Source organism: Falco peregrinus, chromosome 17 (assembly GCF_023634155.1).
Source record: "Falco peregrinus isolate bFalPer1 chromosome 17, bFalPer1.pri, whole genome shotgun sequence".
Lineage (NCBI taxonomy): Eukaryota > Metazoa > Chordata > Aves > Falconiformes > Falconidae > Falco > Falco peregrinus.
Genome location: NC_073737.1, coordinates 5,543,753 through 5,571,046, shown reverse-complemented (window position 1 = coordinate 5,571,046; position 27,294 = coordinate 5,543,753). Strand labels below are relative to the sequence as shown.

At 48.4% G+C, this 27,294-nt stretch overlaps 1 protein-coding gene across 4 annotated transcripts in view; it reads left to right on the top strand.

The window, feature by feature from the left end:
- GFPT1 (glutamine--fructose-6-phosphate transaminase 1) overlaps positions 1-26,188 on the top strand; it is a 42,047-nt gene extending 15,859 nt beyond the window's left edge. For all 4 annotated transcript variants that reach the window (XM_055820251.1, XM_055820249.1, XM_055820250.1 and 1 more), the window contains 16 exons: positions 1,313-1,438; positions 2,092-2,150; positions 4,699-4,833; positions 5,712-5,773; positions 6,573-6,652; positions 10,256-10,361; positions 12,466-12,629; positions 13,238-13,333; positions 13,675-13,772; positions 14,976-15,096; positions 17,231-17,388; positions 19,261-19,375; positions 19,732-19,859; positions 20,611-20,778; positions 21,097-21,258; positions 21,897-26,188. In XM_055820251.1, the coding sequence (XP_055676226.1) occupies positions 1,324-1,438; positions 2,092-2,150; positions 4,699-4,833; positions 5,712-5,773; positions 6,573-6,652; positions 10,256-10,361; positions 12,466-12,629; positions 13,238-13,333; positions 13,675-13,772; positions 14,976-15,096; positions 17,231-17,388; positions 19,261-19,375; positions 19,732-19,859; positions 20,611-20,778; positions 21,097-21,258; positions 21,897-21,941 (1,812 nt within the window). In that variant the 5' untranslated portion in view covers positions 1,313-1,323 and the 3' untranslated portion in view covers positions 21,942-26,188. The remainder of the gene's footprint in view (positions 1-1,312; positions 1,439-2,091; positions 2,151-4,698; positions 4,834-5,711; positions 5,774-6,572; positions 6,653-10,255; positions 10,362-12,465; positions 12,630-13,237; positions 13,334-13,674; positions 13,773-14,975; positions 15,097-17,230; positions 17,389-19,260; positions 19,376-19,731; positions 19,860-20,610; positions 20,779-21,096; positions 21,259-21,896) is intronic.
- Positions 26,189-27,294: the final 1,106 nt, after the last annotated feature.

Here is a 27,294-nt window from a genome sequence, read left to right as displayed (position 1 = left end):
GGTTTACCCAGAAACACTGTCTTTCCAAATAACTCGTCTATAAAGCACCTGAGATGTCAACGCTCGTGTGCTGTGAAGAACCCAGTGATCCTGTGGGTGTTGTCATGGAGTTACAGAGAAGTCCTGATTTCTCAAGACAAAATGAATCACGTCCTGTTAAAGTTAAACAGACCTGAAATACAGTTTAGGAAACAGACCAAAAAAAAAAACCAAGCCCGAAACAAAAATACTCCTTAAGCTGGATAAAGGGGAATATCTGGCAGATAATTATCAGAGACCTAGAGCTTGGGCAAAAAGAGAAATTCTCTTCTTCACCAGTTGAATTTTGAATTTTCATATGTAATGCTTGTCCCAGCTAAAGCTGTCCATCCGAGTGGTGATGGGCGATGCAGCTGGCTTCAGGAAAGCACTGATGTATGTGTGCAGCTGTCAAATTGATGAGAACGCGGAGAGTGAGGTCTTCTGCATCCATTTCTGCTCTCTGGGTTACCTTGATTTAAGTGTTCAGCTCATCAAATCTGTGCGCATCGCGAGGAAACACGAAGTTCTTGGGTGTGGAATGCAGGTCAGCGGTGTGAGGACGGGGAGATGCTTTTCAGAGGAGTAAAGATCTCTAGTTGGCATTCGAGAGCCGCCGTGTGGCTGTAATTGAACTTCTAACCTGTGCTAGCACTAACCTCACGGAGCAGAGTGCTGTGTCCGACGGGGAGCTGGGCAGATCTAGTCGTAGCGTAGAGGAAAGCAGGGCCTTGAAAAGTCCCGGCGAGGCGGTATGTGCCTTGCAGAAATAGAAGATACACAAAAATATTTCTGAAGGAATGTTTGCCTGCTGAAGAAGATTGCAGGATCTACGGTTTTAAAGAGATTGTGGTGATGCTTACAGAACAAAAGGAATACTCGTTTCTTTGGTTAAAAAAAAAAAAAAAAAAAAAAAAAAAAAAAATTAATGCTAATGGCATGCTTTCTAGAAACAAGGGTTAGTGATGAATATTCTGACCATAGTTGTACGTAACCATGAAACGGGCTGGTTCGGTCACAGCTGACAGGATGGCAGGGTGCAGCCCTGAGAGATAAAATTAAGGTTGGATTCTTTCTTAAAGTTGTTTTGTTTTATTTTGGCGGGGTGAGGAATGCGGGGAGGTTACTTGCATGCATCTGCATTCTGAACAAGCTGGGTGTTTTGTTGGATTTGTGGATGGTGTTTCCTGGTGGGTGTTGCTGTCCTGCGGACCCCGGTGGCCTGGCAAGGTGCCCACCTTGACCTTGGGGTAGGGCAGCCCCTCAGTGCTGAAAACTTCTCTTACTTCTGCAGAGCAACAGGACATGGACCTGGACATCGAGTTTGACGTGCACCTTGGCATCGCCCATACCCGCTGGGCTACCCACGGCGAGCCCAGTCCCATCAACAGCCACCCGCAGCGCTCGGATAAAAACAACGGTGAGCGTGGCTGCGTGAGGAGCCGCGGGGCTGGGGGCGTCGGGGGAAGCTGGTGGCTGTCGCTGGTGCCCGGTGTGTGCCGGGGCGGGGGGTTTGTGGCGGGCTGTGGGGCTGACCCCCGTTACTGTGAGGCTGGAGGGCTTTGGACTTGCTTTCATGGGCACAGTGTGAGGAGGGGGTGAAACAGAATGGAACTGAAGGTGAAGAATTTTCGTGGCTATTCTTTGGGGTGGGATTTTGGATACTTCCCCCCCCCCCCCCCCCTCCCCCCCCCGTTTAATTATGGTTTTTTTCATAATCACGGCTGCACGGAAGAGGGTGGCTGCGCTCCGTGCTGCAGTGGGGCGCAGCCCGGCCGCGGTGGGGTTGGCCACCGCCTCCCCCCGGGCTGGGAGCCACCAGGTGTGAGCCCCCTCAGAAACTCTGCGGGATCTCAGTAGCCCTGGGCCCACCCGGGTCATTGTCATCGTCTGCCGTTACCGGTTACCAGCCGCGCCAAATGGGGCAGAGCCGGGGGGTCGCGCCGGGGGGACGAGGCTCGGCGCTCGGTTCTGCCCAGCGCGGTGCTGACGCGGGTCGTGCCGTCCGTGCCACGCGGCCGCGGGCACCCGCTGCCAGGCCGGGGGCTGAGCGGGGCCGTTCTCTGCCTCCAGAGTTCATCGTCATCCACAACGGCATCATCACCAACTACAAGGACCTGCGGAAATTCCTGGTGAGCGACCCCCGCACCCCGCGCGCGGCACTTGCTCCCCCCTGCTCCCCCCCCCCGTTTGTATTCTCACATTTTCCCACTCCACTCACATTCACACTCCTCCAGTCACATCCTCCCACTCATATTTTTGTTCTCCCGCTCACTCTTCCACTCATACTCCCACTTGCACTTACGCTCTCCCACTGCCTCCTGCTCTGAGTACATCCTCACACTTACATCCCCCCAGTCCCTCCCTATCTCACTCACACTCACCCTCCCCTACTCACACGCTCCGCACTCACTGCATTCCCTCACTCGTACTCTCATATTCACTCACGGCTCTGCTCACGCACCCCCGCTTACACTTCCCCCTCACACTCACTCTCCTCCATTCACACTCCCCCACTCTTACTGTCCACTTGTGCTCCCCCACTTGCTCACTTAAAGCTCCCCCACCACTCTCTCCCACTCCCGCTCCTCCACTGGTTCCCCACGCACATGCTCACACTCACACTGCTCACACTCCCCACTCACACGCCCCTCATTGTTCCATTCCCTCCCTCTCCCACTCACACTCATCTGTTTGCACTCCTCCTCACTCTCCCACTCATGCTCACACTCCTTTACTCTCACCCCCCCCGTTTCCTCACTCACCCGCTCACACTCAGTCTCCCACTTCACACACACTCCCCTCACTCACACTCCTTCACTCAGGCCCCCACTCACTACCCCGTTCCCTCACTCCTATTTTTGCACTCACACCTCTCACCCCCTACACCCTACCTTGCTCCTCATTCCCCACTCGCTCCCCCACTCTCCCCCACTCACCTCAGGTGTTACTCCCCTTCACTCACACTCTCCTGTTCACTTGCCTTTCCACACACCCTCCTCACTCCCCCACTCACCCTTCCACACTCATTGCACCGCTCACACTCAGCCTCCTTATTCCCTCACTTATTCTCACTCCTCCCCTCCTCATTCCCTCACTCACATTCTTATGCGCCCACTTACACATGAACTCACACTCACTCATTTCCCCACTCACAATCACCCTCCCACTCCTCCTCACTCCCCCATTTCCCGCTGTCATATTCTCCCACTCCTGAACTCACCCTGTTCAGACTCACTACCCCTGCACTCACTGACATGCCACCCTCACGCTCACTCCCCTGCTCACACTCAACTCTCCCGCTCTCTCCCCCACTCATATCCTCACTCACACATACTCCTCCTCACTCACCCACTCATTCTCACACACTTTTATTTCCCCCAACACTTTCCTACTCTGCTCACCTCCCATTCATGCTCCTCCACACTCTCGCCTCCTTCCCTTCTTCCCCTGCTCATATTTACTCCTCCACTCACTCTTACACTCGCCTCCATTTGCTCATTTTCCCATTCACTCCCACCCCCCCCCTATTTCACTCCTGCACTCTCCCCCCCACTCACACTACCCCTCGCACTCAGTCATCCCCCACTCATGCCTCCATTCATGCTTCCCCACTTACTCTGCACTCACTCTCACTCTTCCAGTGGTGCTCACCCCCCACTCACACTCGTTTCTCTGTTCGTAGTCACTTGCTTGCCCCAGCTCTGGCTCCGGGAGCACAGGTGTGCACGCTCGCTCTGCGTTTGCACTCTGTCTTACACTCCCGCCCCACTCCACGTGCACTCACAGTACGTGCACGCTCAGCCTGCACTCACACGCGCGTACTCTCCCCCTCCCTTTTGCACTAGCACGTGCACTCACTGCACTCTCGCTCCCCACGTGCGCGCTCACTCTCCCGTTCACACTTACCCTTCTACTCCTGTGCACGCTGCTCCGCGCCCGCTCCTGCCTGTACCCTCCTGCTCCCTCCCTCCCGCTGACGGGGCAGGGGGGAGGAGGAGAAGGAAGGAAGTGCATCTGGATGGAGGAGAAAGATGGAAGGAAAAGCAAAGAAGAAGGGTTGAAAGGGAAAAGAAGTGAAAAGGAGGGCAAGGAAAAGGAAGGGAAGAAGTAATGAAGATGAGAAAGAGAAGGTAGGGAAGAAGGAAGGAAATGGGAGGCGAGAAAAGGAAGGGAAGGAAAGGAATGAAAAGGAAATGGGAGGAAGGAGAAGGAGTCTGAGGGAAGGGGAAGGAAAGGAAAGAAGAGAAAGGAAAAGACAGGAGAGAAGGGAAGAAAGACAAGGAGAGGAAATGCAGGAGAACAGGGGGAAAGGAAGGGAAGATTAGTGAGGAAAAAGGAAGGGCAGGAAAAAGGAAGGAAAGCAGGAAAAAAGAGAAGGGTAAAAAGGAGAATAGCAGGAGAGGGGGAAAGGGAAGAAGGAAGGACTAAGAAAGGCAGGGAAGAAGGAAGGAGGACTTAAGGCGGGAGGGGAAAAAAGGAATAGAAGGAAGCAGACATGCAGGAGGGAAGGAGAAGGGAAGACAGGAAAGAAAAATGAGACAGGAAGGAAAAGGAAGTGCCGGAACAAAGGATGGGGAAAGGGAAGGAAAAGAAAATTAGAAAAGGAAAGAAGGAAGGAAAAGCAAGGTGGGAAGGGAAGTCAGCGGGCCGGTTACCCAACGTGTGCTGTCGCTGCAGGAGAGCAAGGGCTACGACTTCGAGTCGGAGACGGACACGGAGAGCATCGCCAAACTGGTCAAGTACATGTACGACAACCGCGACAGCGACGACATCAGCTTCACCACCCTGGTGGAGAGGGTCATCCAGCAGCTGGTAATGCTGGGAGCGGAGTGGGGACGGACACACGCACGCTAACGGGTGTACTGCAGTGCTGCACCGCCGTGCACGTGGACGCTCTGTGGCACGCGTTACGGAGGGTCTTTGTCATTCTGACCCTTCTTCATCTCGGACGTATATTCGGTTTTCTTTAATGTTAGTCAACACTCACGTGAAAAATGTCGAAATGCGGGGGCGCAGCAGCCCCCCGAGGCAGCCCCTCCTGGGGTGCGGGGTGGTGAGTGGGGGGTGGTAGCGCTGGGGGGACAGTGGGAGTAAGTTCCTCAGCTCTTGCCGCAGCTGCATCGGGAGGAGGTGCTGGCCTCTTGTGGGAGCTGCCCTGCGCGGGACCCCCACCCAGCTGCAGCTTGCCCCCTCCCAGTGCCCTCTCCAGGAGGGTTTTTTTCCAGTGCTTGGCCTGGCAGGAGCAGTGCTAGCAGCAGACCAAGGACCCGTGTTGCGGGCGGGCTGCCACGGCTCAGCGGTGCGCTCGGTGGCACCGCACCTCAGCAAACGCCCCAGCGCTTTGGCGCCGCTTTTCCCAACGCTCTGCCGCCGTACGTCCCCTCGCCGCACCCTGAACTGACGCGGGACCCTCGCCCGAGCGGCCGTGCTGTCCCAGGGCAGCGGCCGGGAGTTGAGAAGGCTCGTTTCGTGGATGAGGAGGAGCTGCCCGGGCTCTGGGGGGGGACACACAGCCTGCCAGAATGAGCCCCCCGCTCCTGGCGGTTGTGAAGACCCGGCTGTGAAGCTCCCGGTTCGGTCTCTCTTACTTGTTTGCAGAAACAGGGGTGCAGTTTCCGTGCTGGGAATCCTGACGTGGTGGCCCAGGCTTCAGGCAAAGGGATAACCGGTTTGTGTTTCCTTTCTTCCAGGAAGGTGCTTTTGCCCTCGTATTCAAAAGTGTTCATTATCCTGGGCAAGCCGTCGGTACCAGGTAAGCGTTGCTGTTGGGAAGAACGTTTTTTGTGGCACGGGATGTGCTTTTTATTTTTTTTATCCCTCCAAGTTAGAAGGCAGTGGAGTAGAGGTTATTCTCATCGTGCTGCGAGGGTGGCTGTTGCTTTCCATTTCCTTTCTCTCCTTTCTTATTTATCATAACAAAAACATTCTCAGAAATGTGTTGAAAATTTCTTGCTGACCACCCGTACCCCAACTGCTCTGGAACAGCTGTTTGTTTGGTGTGGGGTTTTTTTTGGGTTTTTGTTTTTGTTTTTTTTTTAGACTCCAGTTGTGAGAGATTTGAAAGGAGATGCTTTTATCTTTTCCTTTGAGTGTGGCAGCAGTCAGACAAGTCCTCTGTGGGGCCAGCCTGGTGCTCAGGTCTGCCCCGCTGTTAAACGTCAGCATCAGTCGGGTCGGTTTGACCATGTTGTGCCTAAAACAGGTTCTGAGTTTCGGTGCCAACAGCCGTTTGCGGATACGTACGGCGAGCAACAGCCAGCACGTTCCTGGTTCAGGTGGCTGTGGGACTGCAGTTACTCCTGCAGAGTTTTGGCTAAGCTTGAGCCAGATTCCTCATGTCTTTGTGTTGTGTTTATTCAGAGATTAGTCCGCTCTATCTTGAGGCCTCCTGTGTTTGCAGCACCAACAACTTCTCTGGGAGGAGCTCGCTTTTGGGTTTGTTTTAAAGTTCAGTTCCATTGCTGTGCTGGAGAACAACAGTCCTTTCAGGTCGGGTGTCAAGGTGATGAATCTTTGGGTGCTGAGGGCTGTAACTCGGTGTCTTCTTGCAGGCGAGGCAGCCCCCTGCTCATAGGAGTACGCAGCGAGCACAAGCTCTCCACCGACCACATCCCAATACTCTACCGGACGGGTAAGTGTGTGCACCCCCTTCCCCGTAGGAACCACGTTCCATTCGCACAGGGACCCACGTACAAGCGTGGAGTTTCACAGTTGCACGCTTTGGAATACGTATTCCACTTTTAAACTTTCATCTGTAAATTAAACCGTTATAAGAAAGAGATTCTATTTTTTGAAGTAAGTTTTTAAGCACGTGCTGTACCACCACGTAGCTCAAGTTAGCCTCTAGTTTTATGATCAAAGCTGTAATGTCCAGTGGTTGCAAGGAAAACGCATCTTAATGCAGGAGAATAGAACGAAATAGAAGAGTTCAGTGTAGTAAAGTTAACGGTATGGTTAAACTTAGATATCTAAGTTCATATTTTGTGGGTGGCATATTGGTGTTTATGGACCTGTTTGTTTTCAAGGACAAAAATGACGAGTGCTTTGCAGGCTGTGGGCTTTCCCCTCTCTCAAACCTTTCTCCTGCCCCCCCCCATAATTTGTAAAAAGCAGAATGCTGTTCCCCTTCGTGTGGCAATCCGTATTGGTGTTGTCCATCCATCTTTCACACGTGTGTTTTACCACTGTAGGCGCATAGTTGCACCCTTGCAAATGAGAAGTGGCCAAGAGTTATCCCGTAATTCACCCTTGTCAGAGGAGTCTGAACCCGTTGGGTTACTGGGCACTGGACTAGTTCTCTAAGCATGCAGCGACCGACGGGACTTACTGTCACGCTGCGTCTTACTACTTGCCACTGGTGTTGCTAACGATAGCTTGCCGCAGTGCACCGTGGAGAACCAGTCCCAGTGAGCTTTGTCTGTGTTTACACTTGGGTGGTGTTCGATAATTAGCAGTAATCCTGAATGTATGTATGTAATGCTTTTCCCGCCCCCCGATTATCTGAAGTTTGGTGATTTTTTTTTTTTTTTTTTTTTTCCAATTACACTTTCAGCTGTACAATCTGTGGATCATTCTTTTGATGGAATATCCATAAAAATGGAGGAATGTGCCTACCGGAGAAAAATCTTAATACTTGAAATTTCAGACAAATCCTCCAGTTCCTTAGGAAAGGAATCATAAATGAGACAAATACGCATTGTCTCGTTAGTACGTGGTTATTGCTTTCTGTGTAGTGTAGGGAAACAAGTGGGACAATCGAAATTACTTCTTGATCAGAAACACCATGAGCAACACACAGGAAAATCCACCCGTCAGTCCACCCATCCCATTTAGATGGGAGGCTGCTAATAATCCCAATGCAGATATTCTCCAAAATTCCTTCTGGCGTTCAGATTGTCGAAGAGGCACGTCCTCCCTCCTGATCATAGTGTGAATCTGAATTGCAGCTTCTGGCAGAAGCAGTAAGGTTGACCTGAAGCTGGAACTTCATCCCCTTTGGTCATTCATCTGGGTGAACCACTTTTAATTCACATTAAATACTTAATTTTTTTAAAGGCTAACCCGTCATACGTGATGTGATGAGCTAAGCTCACACCTAAAGTAGCAGAGTGCTTTTCTGTAAGAGGAAAGGACCCGATTCTTGGCTGCTGTAAATAAATGGGATTCCACCCTCAGCAGACAGTGGCCTGGGGCTCTTGCGCTGGAGGAGAAACGAACCTCACTCTGTTGAAAGACGAACTGTGTTTGTTCTTTCTCAGGAGCTGGTTTGCCTGAATCCAAACATTAGGCGAGGTCTTGTTTCTTTTTACCAGACGTTCTCTCTCTTAAGTCAGCGTGAAGTATTTAGAGTCAGATTCTGGCGTCAGGTTAACCTTAATTCCCAGCGGCTTTAAGAACCGCAGCCCCTCGGCTGTCACGGCCACTAAGCCCTTCCTGAAAAATTCACCCCCCCCCGCCCGCTTTTTACTCCACCTGTTAATTCTCTGTGATGTCTCCATTCTTTGATTTAGAAGGGAAAAGATTAAAAGATTACTTCTGTGTTGCCTCTGAATTCTAGTATTTGGCTGGTAGGTGCCGTAGAGCAACAATCCAGTTTATCTAGAGATAAATGGCCAGTCTCTGGACAAATGCATAGATAATGTAACAGCCACAACGGGCTGATCATACTCACTGTAACTCTTTGACCACTCCTTGGTAAGAGATTATATATATATATATGTGTATATATATATCTATAGTGCATGTGTCCGTGCACAGCACACACACGTTCCAGTTGCAGCTCGGTGTAGAACCTGTAACATAGGAAAGCAATGCAACATAGTAAAGTCAATGCAGGGAAATGTTCTGTTTTGAGAAACAAAATTTGCGTGTTTTGATCAAGTATGGGTGCTTCCGTTGGAGAACGGCCACTAACACCTTTGCTCTGTCCTTTCTCAACAACAAATCCGTCTGTCCTGTCTCAACTCAACAACACGGGAGCTTCTTTTTTCCCATTTGCTGACTCAGTAACTGGAGGGCTCTAAATTGTTGGCTGAGTAGAACCTTCTTATTCAGTATCAACATGAAAGCAGTATTTTTTCTTTGCGTTTTCGTTTACAGAAGCATAAATCTAAACATCCTGAGCTCTGCTTACATCACTGCATCAGACTGGTATCCAGTGGGTGAAACCCAACATCAGAGCTTATAGAATAAATATATAACAGAGTAACTTCAAGTTGGTATTCTTCAGCAGTAAGCACATTGTGCTAGATAAACTGATTAATCCACCCCCACCCCGTACCATACTGTGCACGGTGACGGGCAAATAATTTTGTGCGCGGTCAGCGCTGAGCAGTAGGTGTTGTGGTCCTCATCTGCATTCCTGATGAGCTGCGCCACCGAGAAGGATTTTCTGCAGTTAAAGAGGAGGGGGAGGATCAGAGAGAATTGGGAATTGCCAGAATACTTCAGAAAGGATCCCTGGTGAAACGTTGAACTTTTAAAAAGCCTTAGTGCAAGTTTTTCAGAAGTCAACTCTTATTCCGGTGTCCTTCGGTACCCCTAGATCCTTCCCTGGCAGTAGCGTGAGACTCGCAGCAGTTTACCAGCTGTGCAATTTTTGGATCAGAACAAGGTGGTTGTACTCGATAGCTCAGGAACAACGCCGAGTACTTAATCGTGGGTTTCCTGGTCTGTGCCTGAACCCATTAGCTCAGCCAGACAAAACCAGGTTTGGGTTACATCTGCCAGTGCGCAGTGGGACAGTGTGGTGCGCAGGTGGCAGCTCTGAAAGAATTTCCCCACTGCTGAGAAGAACTGACAAAGAAAGAGCAATCCTGCTCGATTTCGCAGAGCCTCGGGGAAGTTAGTGAAACAGGAGCGAATTAAAAATGATAAAGAGGGCAGATTCAACTGGGAAAACCTGGTAAATGTGACTGCTCGTAAAGCAGCTTGAATTCTCTTCTCCTAGTGGAGCCACATCTAAACTTTCGTTTGAATTTTACCGAATATTGTGTTCGAACTCAACTGTTGTGCGCTAACGTTGCGCTTCCCGACTTCGTTAAGAAGCACGTGAGACCCTTGCAAGCAAACTGAGGAAGGGCACAGTCGAACGAGGGCTGCCCTCCTCCACCGGCGCCGTTCAATCTACTGTAACCGCTCGCGGTGGTGACAGTAGTGCTTCGTGTTGGTACCGCGCCGGGGTTGCTCTGGCTGGGGCATCGCGGCCGCCGCGCCTGATCCTGCTGTCCCCTAGGTAAGGACAAGAAGGGGAGCTGCAGCCTGTCGCGTGTGGACAGTACCACCTGCCTGTTCCCTGTCGAGGAGAAAGCTGTGGAGTACTACTTTGCTTCAGATGCTAGGTAACGTTGTCCGGGATCTTTTAGCGTATACAAAAAATGTGCTGTTTAAAGCTGAGGCCAACGCGAGCTGGGGGGGCTCTGGTTTCTTTATGAATAAAGTAAATGATGTCAGTGTGGCCATTGCTTCACAAACATGCACTAATTACCGTGTGCAGCCCTGAAAGAGACGAAGGTGGGTTAGGTGAGAGTTTGTTAAAGAAACCAACGAGCACTTTGGAATAGTGGTGTTATCCTTCTTCAGGTCGGTAAAGATTTCCAAGGTGTGTGATGGGAAACCTGAGAGAGTACTGACCTAAATTAACAGGACAGATGCTCGTTTTCAGGAGAATTGGGGTGATTCTCCAGGGATCCCTGTGCTAATTACCAGGAGAATTGGGGTGATTCTCCAGGGATCCCTGTGCTAATTACCAGGAGAATTGGGGTGATTCTCCAGGGATCCCTGTGCTAATTACCAGGAGAATTGGGGTGATTCTCCAGGGATCCCTGTGCTAATTACCAGGAGAATTGCGGTGATTCTCCAGGGATCCCTGTGCTAATTACCAGGAGAATTGGGGTGATTCTCCAGGGATCCCTGTGCTAATTACCAGGAGAATTGCGGTGATTCTCCAGGGATCCCTGTGCTAATTACCAGGAGAATTGGGGTGATTCTCCAGGGATCCCTGTGCTAATTACCAGGAGAATTGCGGTGATTCTCCAGGGATCCCTGTGCTAATTACCAGGAGAATTGGGGTGATTCTCCAGGGATCCCTGTGCTAATTACCAGGAGAATTGCGGTGATTCTCCAGGGATCCCTGTGCTAATTACCAGGAGAATTGGGGTGATTCTCCAGGGATCCCTGTGCTAATTACCAGGAGAATTGGGGTGATTCTCCAGGGATCCCTGTGCTAATTACCAGGAGAATTGGGGTGATTCTCCAGGGATCCCTGTGCTAATTACCAGGAGAATTGGGGTGATTCTCCAGGGATCCCTGTGCTAATTACCAGGAGAATTGGGGTGATTCTCCAGGGATCCCTGTGCTAATTACCAGGAGAATTGCGGTGATTCTCCAGGGATCCCTGTGCTAATTACCAGGAGAATTGCGGTGATTCTCCAGGGATCCCTGTGCTAATTACCAGGAGAATTGCGGTGATTCTCCAGGGATCCCTGTGCTAATTACCAGGAGAATTGCGGTGATTCTCCAGGGATCTCTGCACGCGTGCAATTCCTTCATCATCAAAGGTGGCTTATTTTAATCCCAGTGGAGGGAGGGAAGACTTAACTCGACAGCAGCCCTACCAGAGCTTCTGGTTCTCTCTGTAGTAGGGAAATGAGTACCTGCTCCAGAAATGTAAAAATACTGCTGTGGCTGACTTCTGCAGCTCTCCTCGTCAGAGCATTTTGGAGAGTCTTAGGACACCCCGATGCGTTCTGATTTTGGAGAGCTTTTCAGTGACTTGCCCAAGGTCAGAACAAAAGCTACGAAAAGAGGGAGCCGATGTATTTCAGTACAGCTTGCCTCGTTCAGCTCAGAGGGAGCACGGACTAAAACCTGGCTGGAGATTTTTAAACCCCGCTGGTAATTGCAATATTGACATTCCCCAAGCAAACCGCAGGCAGGGAAGGTATTCCATAGTACCTAATTCTCAGAGTGCCTCTAAGCAGGTCTCGGAGTACTTTAACAGGTGGCCAAGCTGCCCCTAGTTCCACAGACTGGGAAAAGGAGATGCAGGGAGGGACAATGGCTTATCACTGGCAAAACCGAGACGGGAATCTGCACCTGTAGCTGCGCGCCCTGCGTGCTCGGGCAAATTACCGTCTCCCTGACTTCCACTCTCTAGCTCCTAACGGTTAGATCACATTGCTGCACACGCTGCTTTGTCTGAGGAATTCGTGGTTTCTTCTTCAAGCAGGCACTGAGATTAATAATGAGCTGGGTGGAAAAAATCCAGTTCTGTTGGCAGTGTGGAAATGTACTTTACAGCACTCGTCTGATTTTTAAAAGAGATTCCATTGAAATGAGGAACTTTCTTGAATCGAAAGCTGTATGTTGGATTATAAATAGGGCTGTAGCCCCGTCTTTCGCTGAAGGATAATGTCTTATGGCAAATGGTGTATGCTTTTATAGTGCCGTCATTGAGCATACCAACCGAGTGATTTTCCTTGAAGATGATGATGTAGCAGCTGTGGTCGATGGCCGTCTTTCCATCCACCGGATTAAACGCACAGCAGGCGATCACCCTGGACGCGCCGTGCAAACCCTGCAGATGGAACTTCAGCAAATTATGAAGGGTAAAATCTTTTGGATGTCACCTGTGTTAGAGGGGCAGGGTCCTCTCCCTGGAGTCACAGAATAAGTCAGGTTGAAGAAGACCTCTGGAGGTCATCTGGTCCCATCCCTGCGTTAAAAGCAGGGCCAAGTAGATCAGAGTGTTAACAAACTTTGTTTCGTCAAGTTTGGAGTATCTTCAAGGAGAGGAATCCCACAGCCTGGCTGAGCACCTGTTCCAGTGCTTTGTTACTCTCACGGTGAAAAAAATTTGTCCTTACATCTAGTGCAACGTTCCCTCTAGCTGCTAAGGCCATGATGAGGGGATTGTGGGGCTGAGAACTTTGCCTCCTCCTTGGAGGTATCCATTTTTTCCAAGATTAATCCCTGGTAGGCTCGCCATTCCGGATCTGACCCTTCGTTGACACGTTCTAATAACCTGAATCTAGCACTCGTGATGAGCTGATGCTTTGGCAGAGAAAGAAGCGTCAGCTTCATAATTTCTGGCTGGTAACTGGCCTGTTAGTGACTCTGGTCCAAGCTTTTCCCTACGTACACGGGGAAAAATATAAATTATTAGGAGGTAATTTGAAGTGTTCTCATATCTTTTGCTTCTTTCTTTCTTTTATAGGTAACTTCAGCTCATTTATGCAGAAGGAAATTTTTGAACAGCCAGAATCTGTTGTTAATACGATGAGAGGAAGGGTCAACTTTGATGACTACACGGGTAATTGAGCTCAAGCCTCCTTTATTTTTGACAGCTCAGTACCTAGTAGTGATTCCCAGTAGTTATAGGGGAGGAAGCAGGTGATGACATGGGAGATAAAAACACGCTGGTGGAAGACAACGTGGGTGTCTCTCAGGGAGCGCTTCCAGCGTTACGTGTGCTGGTGGCAAGATTACTTCTTGTGGCAGTGTTTTTGCAATGTTGTTTGTTTGTTTTGTTTTTTTTTTTTTTTGCAAAGTGGCCGATGGAGATTGTAACATGCTGCGTGTTAGCGCCAGTCACGCTGAGGGTTTTCCTGCTACCTGGCCACCTTAATTTTTCTTTCTGAATCTTGCTTACAGTAAATCTTGGCGGGTTGAAGGATCACATTAAGGAGATTCAGAGGTGTCGTCGTTTAATCCTTATCGCTTGTGGGACAAGTTATCACGCTGGAGTTGCGGTAAGTGGACGGTCTTGATCTGTGAGCCACGGTGTGTGTGTGCAGGTTAGGGATTGATTGCAGGTTAGGGATTGATTGCAGGTTAGGGATTGATTGCAGGTTAGGGATTGATTGCAGGTTAAGGTTGAACAAGTGCACACTGATGAACGAAGACCCTTTTGAAAGCTGCATACACCAGGCTTTTGATTCACCAGCAACAGCATGAGGAAGTAAAAGCTGAAGAACTTGAATTCTTACGAAAAATCTCACCTGTGACTTTCATTGCTACAGAAGGCCTGACAAAACAAAACCTGCTCTGTCATAAAAGAGAGTTGGCCGGGAAAGAGGCAGTGCAGAAAGAGGCAGGGAAAGAGAAGAATGCAAATGCTGCAGCAAGGTGTAGGGGCTGCCATGAGCCAGAAGGGGTTTCCTCCTTTGCTGTTCGCGCAGACAGAGGTGGCTCCTGCTTGGACATCGCCCCGCTTGCCCCGTGCAGTGAGGGGTTCAGCGTTGTACCTCACTGTGCGTGCAGCCTTTGTGGGATTCTCTCTGGTCAGGGTCTGGCTAAAGCACGATGGCTGTGGACGGAGCCTTTCTGGGTTCTAGCTTGGCAGCCCATAATGTTGCAATTAAAAGTACTCTGCAGCTTCACAGAGGAGCCCTTTTGCTTCTCCCAGAAATGCTGCAAAAATGCAGCTATGTTGACTGATGTGCAAGGACCGGGAAAGAAAATTTGTGCTCATCTTTGTTCATTAGCTCCGTAAGATAACGTTAGTAGTTAATCCCTCCACTAGCCAAAACAAGTTTGTGGCTTGACCTGGATACAGGTGGTGGTTTCTGAGTTCCTCAGTAATACAAGTTGTAGTCTGATAGCAGGATAACCCCCTATTACATAGTTCATATATTTATATTTATTTATATGTATACGTAGCAGCATATAATAATCAAGGCTTATTTAAGAACAATCTGTGTGTGAGGGAGGTGTTGGCCTCCCGGGCTTTTTGTGGTGCCAAAAGCAGTGTCACTTTCCACAGGGGTAGCTGTGTGACCGAGTGTGGGTATACTGAGTAATTAAAATATAATCCAGCACTGATTTTTACGTGGTGTTTTGATAGCAATATTTTCCAGTGTGTGGCAGCTAGAAGGGTTTTTTTGGTGCTCCAAACACTTGGGTTTTTTTCAGCATGATGCAATATGTAATTTTCTGTCATCTCCTTTTCCCAGACCCGTCAGGTTCTGGAAGAACTGACTGAATTACCTGTTATGGTCGAACTAGCCAGTGACTTCTTGGACAGAAACACCCCTGTCTTCAGAGATGATGTTTGCTTTTTCCTCAGCCAGTCAGGTACGGTCTCACTTCACCACCCACTCGCTCCCTGTAAACGTTAGCTTGGGAGGGAAGAGGCAGCGGGGCCAAATTCTGGCGCCTGCCTGTAGGATCGCGTGTGGTACGTGTGAGAGGAGGAGTTGGCACGCACGTACGAGAAACGGAGAGGTTCTCCTCCTGTCCATCTGCGTGCTGGTGCAGGGCTTGGTTTAGCTGAGTCTTACCTATGGGAACGGTAGTTTTGTTTCCTTGCTCTGTGAGGAAATATTCCGTCAATCAACAGACTAAAAAAAATGCTGCTGAGCTCTGGGTAAAGGCAACTCGATAGTTTCTGTTGAGTAGTTTTAGTTCTCTAGTTAAAGCTCTACCAAATACAGAGCTATATAGCTATATATATAATATCTATCTATCTGTAGCTATATATACCAAATACAAAGCTATATAGATCGGATCCATAAAAGAAATGAAACTATTACAAGTATCAAAAAATACAGCAACCTTGGAATGGAATGTGAGATAAAAGACACGCTGAAGCTTAAAAAAAGAAAAAGCAGCAATGTGTCACGTCCAAAAGATTTTCAAGGACAACTGCAATACAAAACCACAGTATTTTTTTTTTTCCCTCTTAGTTGTGTTTACCACTGTAGACTTTCATAACTGATACTCAGCTTTGATACTAAAACCAGTTGTTATTTTTTCTCCATAGGTTAAAACACTCTTTTGGTAGCAATTTTTAATTCTCGGTATCAAGTAATTCAGAGTATCCTGTCTTTGTAGGGGGCTCATGTTCAAGTTTTCCCTGGTTGGTTTTTTTTTTTTTTTTTTTGACAACGCATGCAGATGCTGCTGCTTCCCCTTGGAAGCTGTGCTGTCCCAGTCTGGCGGGGAGCGTGGTTGAGGGCTCGCTGCGGGATGCATCTTTCCCCTGAAAGATGTGGCAAGCTCACAAAGGGTTGGATGTGGCAAGCTCACAAAGGTTTTCCTGGAACCTGAGCTTGGTCATCAGGCGATACAAACCCAAAGTAAATACTGAGCTCAAGTAACCCCAGTTCCCCCCACACACACATAGATCTGTTTTTCTAGCCGTAGATTCCCACCCTACACGACCTGAAGTAGCGCAGCTTGCAGAGCAGTTTTTATGCATTGGTGTCCTGAAGGAGAGGTGTGCCGAACCAACCTTGGGGTTTTTTTATGCTCTATTGTCACCTTACACACGCAGGAGCGCTCCAGAGGTGTGTCCTGTAGGACAAGCAAACGGGCAGCGCTAGGTGGAACACGCAGTAGCTTCTATTTCTAGTCCCATCTCTGGCACTCAGCTCACGAGCGGCGCTGCAGGGACCCTCAGCACAAGGTTTTCTCCCCCTCCTCCCCCATCGTGTTCGTTTAAACCAACTTTTTCGCCTTCCTTTACATCTAGAGGTTTTGAATCAACGCATTAAGCAAAGTTGGATCAAAGCCAGCTTGTGTTTGCATGGTGCAAATGATTTTGAACAGGGATAATTAGTTCTGGACGTAACCTCTTTGACAACAGGTTTTGGAAGCTCTCGGTTGTTGGTGAGCACCACCAGCCCAACAGCTCCGTGGGTTCCCGGGGCAGCAGGGTGGTGGGAGTGCTCCCGAGGCGAGCTGTAACCATGCCGTGGCATCCGCTCTGCGCATCAGCTGCGTTATGTCCAGATAGCCCTGATACACAGTTCTAACCCTGCCTCAAGTGAATTTTTAGTAACTAGGAAAAGGAAGAAAGTGGTTTTTGTTAAAGATACACTTGAACTGCCTTTTTTTTAAAAAAAACAAAAAACAAAAACACCAACACAAAAAAAAAAAAACAAACCCAACCAAAAACATGGCAGAATACCGACTTTTTCTTAAACCAGGTATTATTCTTAGCTTTTGTGTTTTCTAGATTTCCCTGTCTTCACTTTAGGGTTAAAACACAGTGTTCCGGGACTGAAATAACTACTAACCCCTTTGATTTGGGGGCTGAAATAACTACTAACTCCTTTTGACTTGCAAATGCAAACCTCTTAAGATTCTATTTGGGAAATCCACTGCAATTTTACGTTTTAAAATTTTACAATTGTCAATTCCGGCTTCTGCAGTGACAGCGGTAACCGATGCTCAACTGCAGCGTTGTCAATCCCTGTCTTCCCAGGTGAGACAGCAGATACTTTGATGGGTCTTCGGTACTGCAAGGAGAGGGGAGCCTTAACCGTCGGAATAACCAACACGGTCGGCAGCTCCATATCACGGGAGACGGACTGTGGCGTCCACATCAATGCTGGGCCAGAGATCGGGGTGGCCAGTACCAAGGTGAGTCACGAGTTCATGGACTTCACTGACGACGTTATTGTTACTGAAACTCCTCCTGGAGGTGCTGGCTGCAGCGGGTCCTCTGCTGAGTGCTCCCTGTTCCCCTTTGACCGGTTGCTATTGATGATTGTGGAGTTAATGAGACCATGTGCCCAGCAACACTTAATTTTCTTTTTCTTTTATCTTGCAAAGGGGTGGTTTTTTTGTTGTGTTTTTTTTTCTTTTGAAAATAAATATTATAAGGAAGCAATATTAGACATTGAATACAAAGGGTTCTCGGAGGGAAGAATCCCCTAAGAGGCAAGAATTTTCTCCCCTTTGCCATCATTTATTTTGAGGTGCAGGGTCCATTTAAACTAAGATGAAAAAGGAAATTAAAGGGCAAGATTATGGGAACTTTGACCATACGTAACTGCCCTTGATGGCACTGCTTTACTAGAGAAAGTGTGTTGTTAAAACTACACTTCCAGCAAATGGGGGAACGGTCTTTTACAGAAGGCCAGTATTTATGTCCACCTAACAATTATTCCGTGGCTGATGCGTCTGGCTACGTGTGATACAGTATAAAATAACTTGCTTTGCTGCATTTCATTTTGATGAAGTGCTTCTGCATGGTGAAATCTGCTTTGATTTAGTTATATTTAGAGGCGAGATGATGTCAATCTGTTACATAAATTCAGCCAAAACCCACATTTGAGTTTAATAGTTCATTGGGGAATTTGATCATGGAAAATTCTTGAGTCTCTTACAAGAAGCTCTTGAACGAGTTGTTTGTCCCCGGGTTGTTTTCACATAGCCAGCGTTACAGTTTGCAGATAACTGCAAAATGGCATTTTCTCTCTGGTGATGTGGGGAGTTACACGAGTTGTGCATATATGAAATACAAACCTGGAAAGATTCTGCCCTAGGGTTGTCCAGAACTTTGCTTGGAGAGCGTGGGACAGACAGCCTCTATGCTGGTAGCGTGACCGCTGGGTGCTGTTTCTTTTGGTGCAGTTGAAGGTTACAGAATTAAAGTAGATCACATTCCATATCGAACTCTGCTAGTCAGCAGAACTGAAGCTTTCCTAGATTCCTTCAGAGCTATTAAGATCTTCTGCAGTGTAGATAGCCGCGGGAAAGTTTGTTTGATCGTTGCTTAGGAAGGGACAGAAATACCACGGACCTTCATCTTCCTTCTAAGCAGCTTCAGTCCCCGGCTGGACCACAGACCATTTCGTAAGGTGCCTCACGTGTTTTGGGGAATAAAATTGCCTTAACTTGAGCACTGATTTCATTTGCCTGTGCAGGTGACTTTTCCCCGAGGTCAGTGACTTGTGTCACTCTGGCCTTTTGGAGAAATACGGAGCCTTACAAGGTGAAGGGTTCAGAATCTGTTCTGAAAGAAGGGGGTGGCGAATCAGTTACCTTCTCAGCCGCCTTTGTGCTCCTCACATGGGTCCAGACAAATGCCAGCTGGCTGTCCTGGCCCAGCGTTAGTGGTGGGCTTCCACCCCACGTCGCCGCTCAGCAGGTCCCTCCGTCTTCGGTGTTTTCAGCGTTTACTTGCAGTGAGGAAGGACGCAGGTATGGTCACAAACCAGGATCTAATAGTTGCCAGGGCTTCTCGGAAATACTTCGTTTTACTTGTGTCGTAATCGCTAGGAGTCAAGGAGATCGTGCCCTTGCACGCCTCCGTCTGAGAGCTGCTCAAATGGGGTTTCCCCTGTGAATTTCATCTTCATCTTTGCTAATTAACTGGAGTGAAAGCTGCCGTTTGGTATCGTGCTCAGCGTAACGTCAGCAGCCGGTCTAAGGATTCTATGTCGTAGGTGGCCACTGTTTTGTTACTGTCGTAACGACGCGCGTTCTCTCGCTCTCTTCCCCCACAAGGCCTATACCAGCCAGTTTGTCTCTTTGGTGATGTTTGCCCTGATGATGTGCGATGACAGAATTTCGATGCAGGAGAGGCGCAAGGAAATCATGCGTGGTCTAAAGGGACTGCCAGGTGGGAAACCGCCGCGTTTATCGCGTCTCCCAAAGTGAAACTCAGTAGCACAGATGAACTTCAGCAATGCCTGGGTCTTGCTTTGAAAGACCGAGGGGATCAGATACGCGCAACGTGGCAATTAGCAATAACTTCCACCACTGCGTCCTCTCTAATATGTTCATATATATAATATGAATATTTCCGCGATAATATATATAATAAATAATACTGTGAAATCAGACTATTATAACACCGAGTCCAGTGTTTATTATGCAAATCACTGCTGTCTGTGTGTATGAAGTATAAAGAGCGTGTATAGTTTGAGAGGCACAGGCGTATAAGCACACACAATGAATTCTTCTCTTTCCTTCTAGACTTAATTAAAGAAGTGCTGAGTATGGATGATGAGATCCAGAAGCTAGCCACAGAGCTATACCATCAGAAGTCTGTTCTCATCATGGGACGTGGCTACCATTATGCTACATGTCTTGAGGGAGCTTTGGTAAGAGATTTCTTTTGTTTAAAGCTGGTTCAAGCGCACTTAGCTATGGACCTCAGATTTCCGCGCAGGAAACAACACTGGCTACAAGTTGTTGTAAAAGCAGCTAACGGTTATGGCATGTTGGCTGACGTATGGGGTCGGAGAGCTAAAACTCGCCGTGATGCCACTGAGGTGGCCACGTAAAGATACCGTCACGCAACAGCCACAGGCTACCGTGGGCTGAAAGGGTGTGCCTTCTGCATTCACATTGGGAATGCTTTACTGTGACAGACTGGGCACCCTAATAAAATCCGTCCTTTGAACTGTTGGGGTGGCATTTCCAGGCATGCTGAGCATCCAAAACTGAGCACGTACTTCCTAAAACCATATATTGCAGTTCTTATGTTTGAGGAGATTCCTGTTGTTTTAAGAGCTGTCGCCCACTGACATGCAAACGCAGCTTTTTGCATTTGCCTGCCCAGTTCGAGGCTGTGATGACAGATATGTTGGCCGGCACAAATCATACGGCCCCTGGTGGGATTGGTGTTAGAGCTGTAAGCGGTGATGGCTTGCAAGCGGCTCAGCCCAGATGCGCTACTTTGTTCCGGGTTTTCAGGCTGGCGTGTCTGCACGTCGGGTCTGAGGGGAGCCAGAACACGCTTTCAAAGAAAGTGGGAGAAGCCACAGCGATTGTTAAAAAAACTCCAGACAGTATTGCCCGGAGCTTGATGTATGATTTTTTTTTTTTTTTTTTTTTTTTTTTCCTATCTAGAAAATCAAAGAAATTACCTACATGCACTCTGAAGGGATATTGGCAGGTGAGCTGAAGCATGGTCCTCTCGCGTTGGTGGACAAACTCATGCCTGTTATCATGATCATCATGAGAGACCACACGTACGCCAAGTGCCAGAACGCCCTCCAGCAGGTCATTGCACGGCAGGTAAGCACCTGTAAAAGTTTACAGCGCATCAGAAACGTTGCTTTTAATACACAAGCACTTTACAGGGCACCCAAACTGTTTGCTTTATTGTCGCTGCCTGAAATGTGAATTCAGTAAATGTTCTGGGCATTTCAAGCGGAATTTTTGCAGCAGGTTGCAGAGACCCAGTGTGGTTTGTTTGCCCCTTAAAATATGCTACAGGGATGCCCAGCTGTTTTTATTCTAAACTCGGTAAAAAGTTCTTACTGATGCTCATGAATGGAAGTGAGAGAAGGATCTTCCCGACCTGGTTTTCTTCAACGTTTCCCTTTGTTGCAGGGGCGACCTGTTGTGATTTGTGATAAGGAAGACATCGAGACAATTAAAAACAATAAAAGAACGATCAAAGTTCCCCATTCAGTGGACTGTCTGCAGGGGATCCTGAGCGTTATCCCACTTCAGCTTCTGGCGTTCCACCTCGCGGTGCTCCGAGGATACGATGTAAGTACCGCCTGCCTTCCCTGCCTTCCCTTCTGCGCTCGTGCTCGCTGCCCGCAGGTCTGGAGGAGATGCGTTGGGTGCTGTTGGGAGACTGTGGGTTTGTCTGTGGAGCTGCTGGAGCTAGTGGAACGCCCAGTTAAATGGCAGAGCTGGCCGTGACAGAAGCTTGAACAAAACTGGAAGGCGGTCTAGTACACCTGGCAGAGTCTTGCGCGGTTTGGGTCCGGACACATGTCTGTTTTCTGGCATGAGCGCACAGTTTCTGGGCGGCTGGTAGGAGGCTAAGAGGAAGGTAACAATCCACAGAAGGATGTTTGACAAAGAAACAGAGTCTGTTGGCGTTAGGCATTTGATCTTAATACAGACACTGGCCTCTGCCGTTTATCACAGTGACTTTTTATCCTTTGAGCACTGTAACAGCGCAGACTAAAAGGACTAACTCACTTCTCGACAGAGGAGTCGTAGCGGTTAGGTTTACGGACATTTTCTGCACCGGTTGCCCTAAGTTAACGTGAAAATATGTTCGGTCATTTTCAGTTTAAACGCAGAACGAACGTTCCACACATGACAAAGTTATACACAAACAAAGAAAGTGTGTAAATACTCACAAGCATGTTCTTTCTCCTCCCTCTCTGCAGGTTGATTTTCCAAGAAATCTGGCCAAGTCCGTAACTGTAGAGTGAAAGATCATCTGAATCATAGGGGCAAAGGGGAAATAAATGAAAGACTTTTTTTGGTACCAAAATAACTTGATTTTAAAGTCCCCTAGGTAAATCTTATTTTGGTAAATCATTGTTTGTGTATAAGATCACCGTAATTCCATTACATTAGTGATTGTCAAATTGATTCCACATGCTATGCCAATAGCTTTGGGGTTTTTTGAACAATAGACCTCCATGAAAGATGTTAAATGGTTTTCTTTAAGGATTACTGAGTCTTCTAGGTAAGGGGCCCTCCACTTTCAGATAACGTCATTGTTTCTTATCCAGTGTGGCTCATTCCAATTGTTGATGAGAACCCATTGAATGAATGACCTGTCATGCTCTCAGGCAGTGAAGCAGGACACTAGAACATGCAACTGGAACAAGAGCTGTTACCGCCATGCTTGTGCAGATAGTATTTTAGGAAACAAGCATTTGGGGTAAATTTCTGCCTCATGTACAAAAGGGAATTCACCTGACCTGTCACAACCTCCTAAATTTTAGGCACGTGGTAAATGTGCTGAGAAAATTAATGTTGCTTCAGAAGGATTTTATCTATGCCAAATACCCAGCAAGTGACAATCTCGTAGACTCGGTGGGCCACAGCGCGCTGTGTAACGCCAGTGTATGCCTGTAGTTGTGCCCGTGAAGACAGTGGAACTCGCGCCTTCGAGTGTAAATGGAAGCAGTGGCTGACTCGGGACGGATGCTTACCAAAGTGGGGGAAAAGAGGAATATGGGCAGTGCTCCGTTGGTGCTGGTGTTTTATTGTTGCTGTTGTTTTTGTTTTTTTTTTTAAAAAAAGTAGAAGTCTTCCTGTGTTGAGGATTTTTTTCCCCTTGAACTGAGCACTGTGGTACTATGAACACACCCTAGGGAACCAGCTTTATGCTGCTGCAGGTCACTTACTAGTCTGAATGCGCAGAAGAAAGTTCCGACCTTGCACCTCCCCGGCAGAGAGACGGCCCTAGAGCTCCCTTTCCGAGGCTTGCTGTGTTAGCCAAAGCCCCTTAGTGGAAGCGAGGGTTCTGGTTTATTTAGGAGCAGTTCATGTGTGACTCGTGTCAAATCCAGCCGGTTTAAAATTGGAGGGGACAAAGAAGATGACAGACGCAACAGAGATAGATACCTTGGTAATAGTTTTGTAGCAGGCTTGCAGAGATCCAGAAGTTACACAGAACATGCACCTTCAAGACTTAACGCTGACTGTTTCAAAGCCATTAACGGGCAGTTGGCTATGTATTTCCTAATGCAAAAAGGTGAATTTCCTACCAGCTTGATGGGTTTTGAATTTGCTTTACACATGCACCATCAAAAGAAAAACCCACCCCGAGGTGTAAAGCAACGCTTGCCCCGTGCTGGTGTGGGGGGCTGCCTGCCGAGCCTCGTCCTCCCTGCGCAGGACCACGGTCGCAGAGCAGCGGCCGTCCCGGTGGCTCGCAGCAGCAGTCCCGGGGGCTCGCAGCGGCCGTCCCGGTGGCTCGCAGCAGCAGTCCCGGTGGCTCGCAGCAGCAGTCCCGGTGGCTCGGACAGCGGGAGATGGCTGCCGAGCCCGAGGGTTCCCAGCGGCTGGGGCAGCTCTGCTTTGTGTGAAAGGGCAGCGACTCAATTCGGTATCAGCTCAAGGCGTAGTTTTATTATGAGGATGAAATGCTGCGTGCCTGGAGACAGACAGCTTCTCAAACCAGATAGGTGTGTATTAATTAGCACTGTATTCAGACTATTAATTTAAGACCACATTGTGCTGCCAGTGTCTGTTTGAGAACAAAGCAGCAAATAGCGCGTTTTATTTATGCAGCATTCGCTTATGAGACACTGACTCCTAACAGTTACGTGCCTCTGCCTAAACGTGACCAGTAGACTTCCATGCTTCATCTGAAGGTGATGCTTGTCCTTAAGGAAAAAACAACGCATGTTCAGTGCTAATGCTTTGAAGACAGTTGTTGTTCCTCCTCCTCTTCCTCCTCCTCCTCTTTCCCCCACTGAGCTGGCTTAAGAGAAACTGTGCAAACCTTTCACGTGGGGAACTGGAGCTGAGGCAGTTTCCCCCCAGCACAAGGACACGAGGACTTGCAGTATCGCATCCTGTGCTCTCGTCAGCATGGGAGCTCGTGTGAAAGTAGCCCGCAAGAGAATTATTTTGAGAGCTTTTTCTCCTATTCTGCTCAGAAGAAAAGCAGCAAGCATTGCTTTTATCTAGCCGTGTACAGATGATTGTCCGCTAGCTTACCAAGTCTCCTAGCAAACAGGATAGTAGACATCCTTGTTGAAATACAAGTCGCTATTCAGTAGGAGTTCGATAATGCAGGCTGTTAAATATTTATGAAAGTACGTTGCATACAAAGAGGACCAAAGAACAGGAGCCTGTTAGAGATGCAAGTCTGACGCTCTCACGTTGGGTGTAACTGTACAGATATTGCCGAGCTATTTGTTTTGTGCTGTGATAGACGAATCCTTATTCTTTGTAACTTAAGGCATTAAGACTCGTGACAGGTTCTTCATGGTCAGAAGTAAGGTAGTACTCACCCCCCGCATTCTGCGAGTCGCCAGCAAACTGCCTGACGTGTATAAAACTCTGCCTGCCAAAACAGAGGTTTAGCCGCTACTTGCAACTGGGCTGTCGGACATTGTAATGCTTGATATCAAAGAATGCTGTGGAGCACACTTGCTCTGAAGAATTTCTCTGATGAGCATGGTAGGGAATCTGTTCAGCATCTCATTGTTGTTAATTGCCATGCCTATGTGAAGTGAGAATGTATAAAGGACTTTTCTTAGCTTTCCTTACCTCATTTTGTCTAGATGTGTTGCATTTCTATGAAAAGATGATGTTTCTCTTTTTCCTTAGAAAACGTTTAGAATGTCTTGTGATATTTATTAACAGCCAGTCAGTCTTCTGCTCTCCAAAATGAATGTTTTGCTTACTGAGCCAGTAAAATTCCCTCCCTCCTAATTGAGGTGTTCAAAAATTCAGTAGCCCTGTCACTAAAATTGAGCCACAGGTAAATACAGATAACAGCTTTTGGCCTTTGGAGTAGCAGCTGCCAATTACTGCATACTTTTCTCAGAATTTATTTTAAGTAACTGTTTTCCTCATCTATGTCTGCAGAGGCTTAAAGGGAAGCACGTGCCCATAGGTCTTAGGGTTTGTTAATTACCAAAGACCAGAAAACTTCCAGCTCGGCGCAGGTTGTTTCTGCCCAGCAGATCTCAGACAAATTCCACGCCGCTAGTGAGGTTATTCCACACACAACAGAAAATTCAGTTGTATGGGGGGTAGACTTGTCAGAAAGGGTTTCCTTCCTCGCCGTGCTGAAGGAACAGGCTATAGACAGATCTTCCTGGAGTTTGTCAGATGAGCAAGTGCCGTGTGGGTGCATATTCTGTTAAGAGCCCAGAACAGTCTTTGGGCAGCCTTCTCCTTGCAAGGTGCAACATCTCCGTTCCAGCACGGCCGTGCGGAGCTGAAGGTAGCCACGTACCGCTCTCAGGGGGATGCCAGTCTGGCAGAAGGCTGCCTTGACACCCACGCTTGTGAAGCCTCAACCCCTCTGTACTGAAAGGGCTTCACGCGGACCGTTCCCAAGTCAAGAGGGAGGGAGCTCGTGGAGGTGACCCGTAGTCCTGCTCGGTTAGGAGCCTTAAGCCCAGCCTGGAGATGCTGGGTCTGGCTGAGCTGCAGCCCGAGAGAGCTGAAGGCGTGAGGAACACCAACACCTCCGTGCAAAGTTTGGCTTCTCTCCTCTCTGGCTGCTGCTCGTAGTGCCTGGTGGCAGCGTGGCAGGTGGAGGGAGCACTGAAATTCAGCACCTGAGGTAGCACGTCAGTGTTTAGCTGTGGCTAATTTTAGATCCTACCTGAATGTACCAAACTTGCCTCAAAGCACAGAGTCCCTCCTCTACATCAGAAACGGGAAGAAGAAGAAACAAAGAAGCGTTTGGTTTGAATTAAAGGAAAGAAAATTATTTGCCTTCGATTCAGTTTATGTAAATAGACATTTGAAGTGGCAAATTCCACCATTTCTTCCCTTCTAGATCCGTTTGCCTCTCTGCCTGTACATACCCAGCTGGCTTGGTTGGTGGGGACCAGTCTGTATCTTGTTTCCTGTTGTGTGCTGTATGCAGAAGATGTCTTTCTTTTGTCTGTAGTGTTTTATAATTTGGGTTTTGTCCTTTTGCTTACTTTTTGTATCTCACCCTTTGAATAAAATCAAGTGCCCTACATTAAACAAACGGAATTACTGGTCTTTAGTTAAATCTATTTAAAAATAGGTAACCCCCATGAAAGTTCAGGGCAGGACGTACAAAGCAGGAAGACACAGGGTTTAACTCGCCTCCCTCCCAACCGCCCAGGCTTTTTTCTCTTTTTGTGTGTGAGATAGAGAACATACTCCAAATTCCTTTTCCGAAGAAAGCCCATAAAGTACCCCCAGGGTGGAGCAGTCGGGATTACCGCCTGTACCTTAATTCTCATTTAACTATCGCTAGGTGAGACAAAATTGCAGTCAGCGTGGCCTGTGCTTAGTGACTGTTACATGGGTTCCTCAACTTCTGGAACTCGACGTTTCTTTTTCAAGAAAGAAACCTGTTTGGGTAACGCAGACGGGCTGTGGTGCAAGCCCCGGACTACGGCACCGATGCTGTGATATTGCAATTAAGTGCACATTCTTGTGAGACAGCAGCTGGGGGCTTGGAGATTGTTCACGTCGGGAAAAAAAGCCTGGATAACGCTGTAAGCGAAACCCGCAATGACAAAAAGACTGTCTGAAATTCCACCTCTCCTCCAGTCGGAGCCATTCATGGATTAATTTCCCCAGGGAACCTTCACCTCTCCAGGGGAACAAGGATCAAACACAATCCTTTATTTTCCTAGATAAAGCGAGCGGCGTGGGCTTGCTCTTCTCACAGATACCTTTCCTACACCAGGACTGAAAGGTCACGAGGCTGCTCTTTAAGGCTTATTGCCTCGGAACAATGCACGTACGTCCTTAGAATCACAGTAGAAGGTCCCTACGCAGCAGTTGGGAGCAAGACTGTCCCCTTCTGCTCACTCCGATCTGCAAAAATAAGCGGCAGTTCTAGCTTGTGTCATCAGGAAATAAAATTGTAAAGAAAAACGGAGCGAAATGCTCTGTGCTGCAGGCTTTCGTTGTCAGAGCTGCAGGACGCTAACGGAGCAGGGGATCCTGCAGCCGAGCGGCGCGGGAAGCCGGCTGTGTGCAGGACCTTCCCGCAGCGCCTCCGGGGCTCTGCTGCCCTTGGCACGAGACACCCTGCACTCGGGGTCCTTGACCACACTGCGGGTACTACGCTGAGAAGCAAGAGCTGTAGCGTAACGG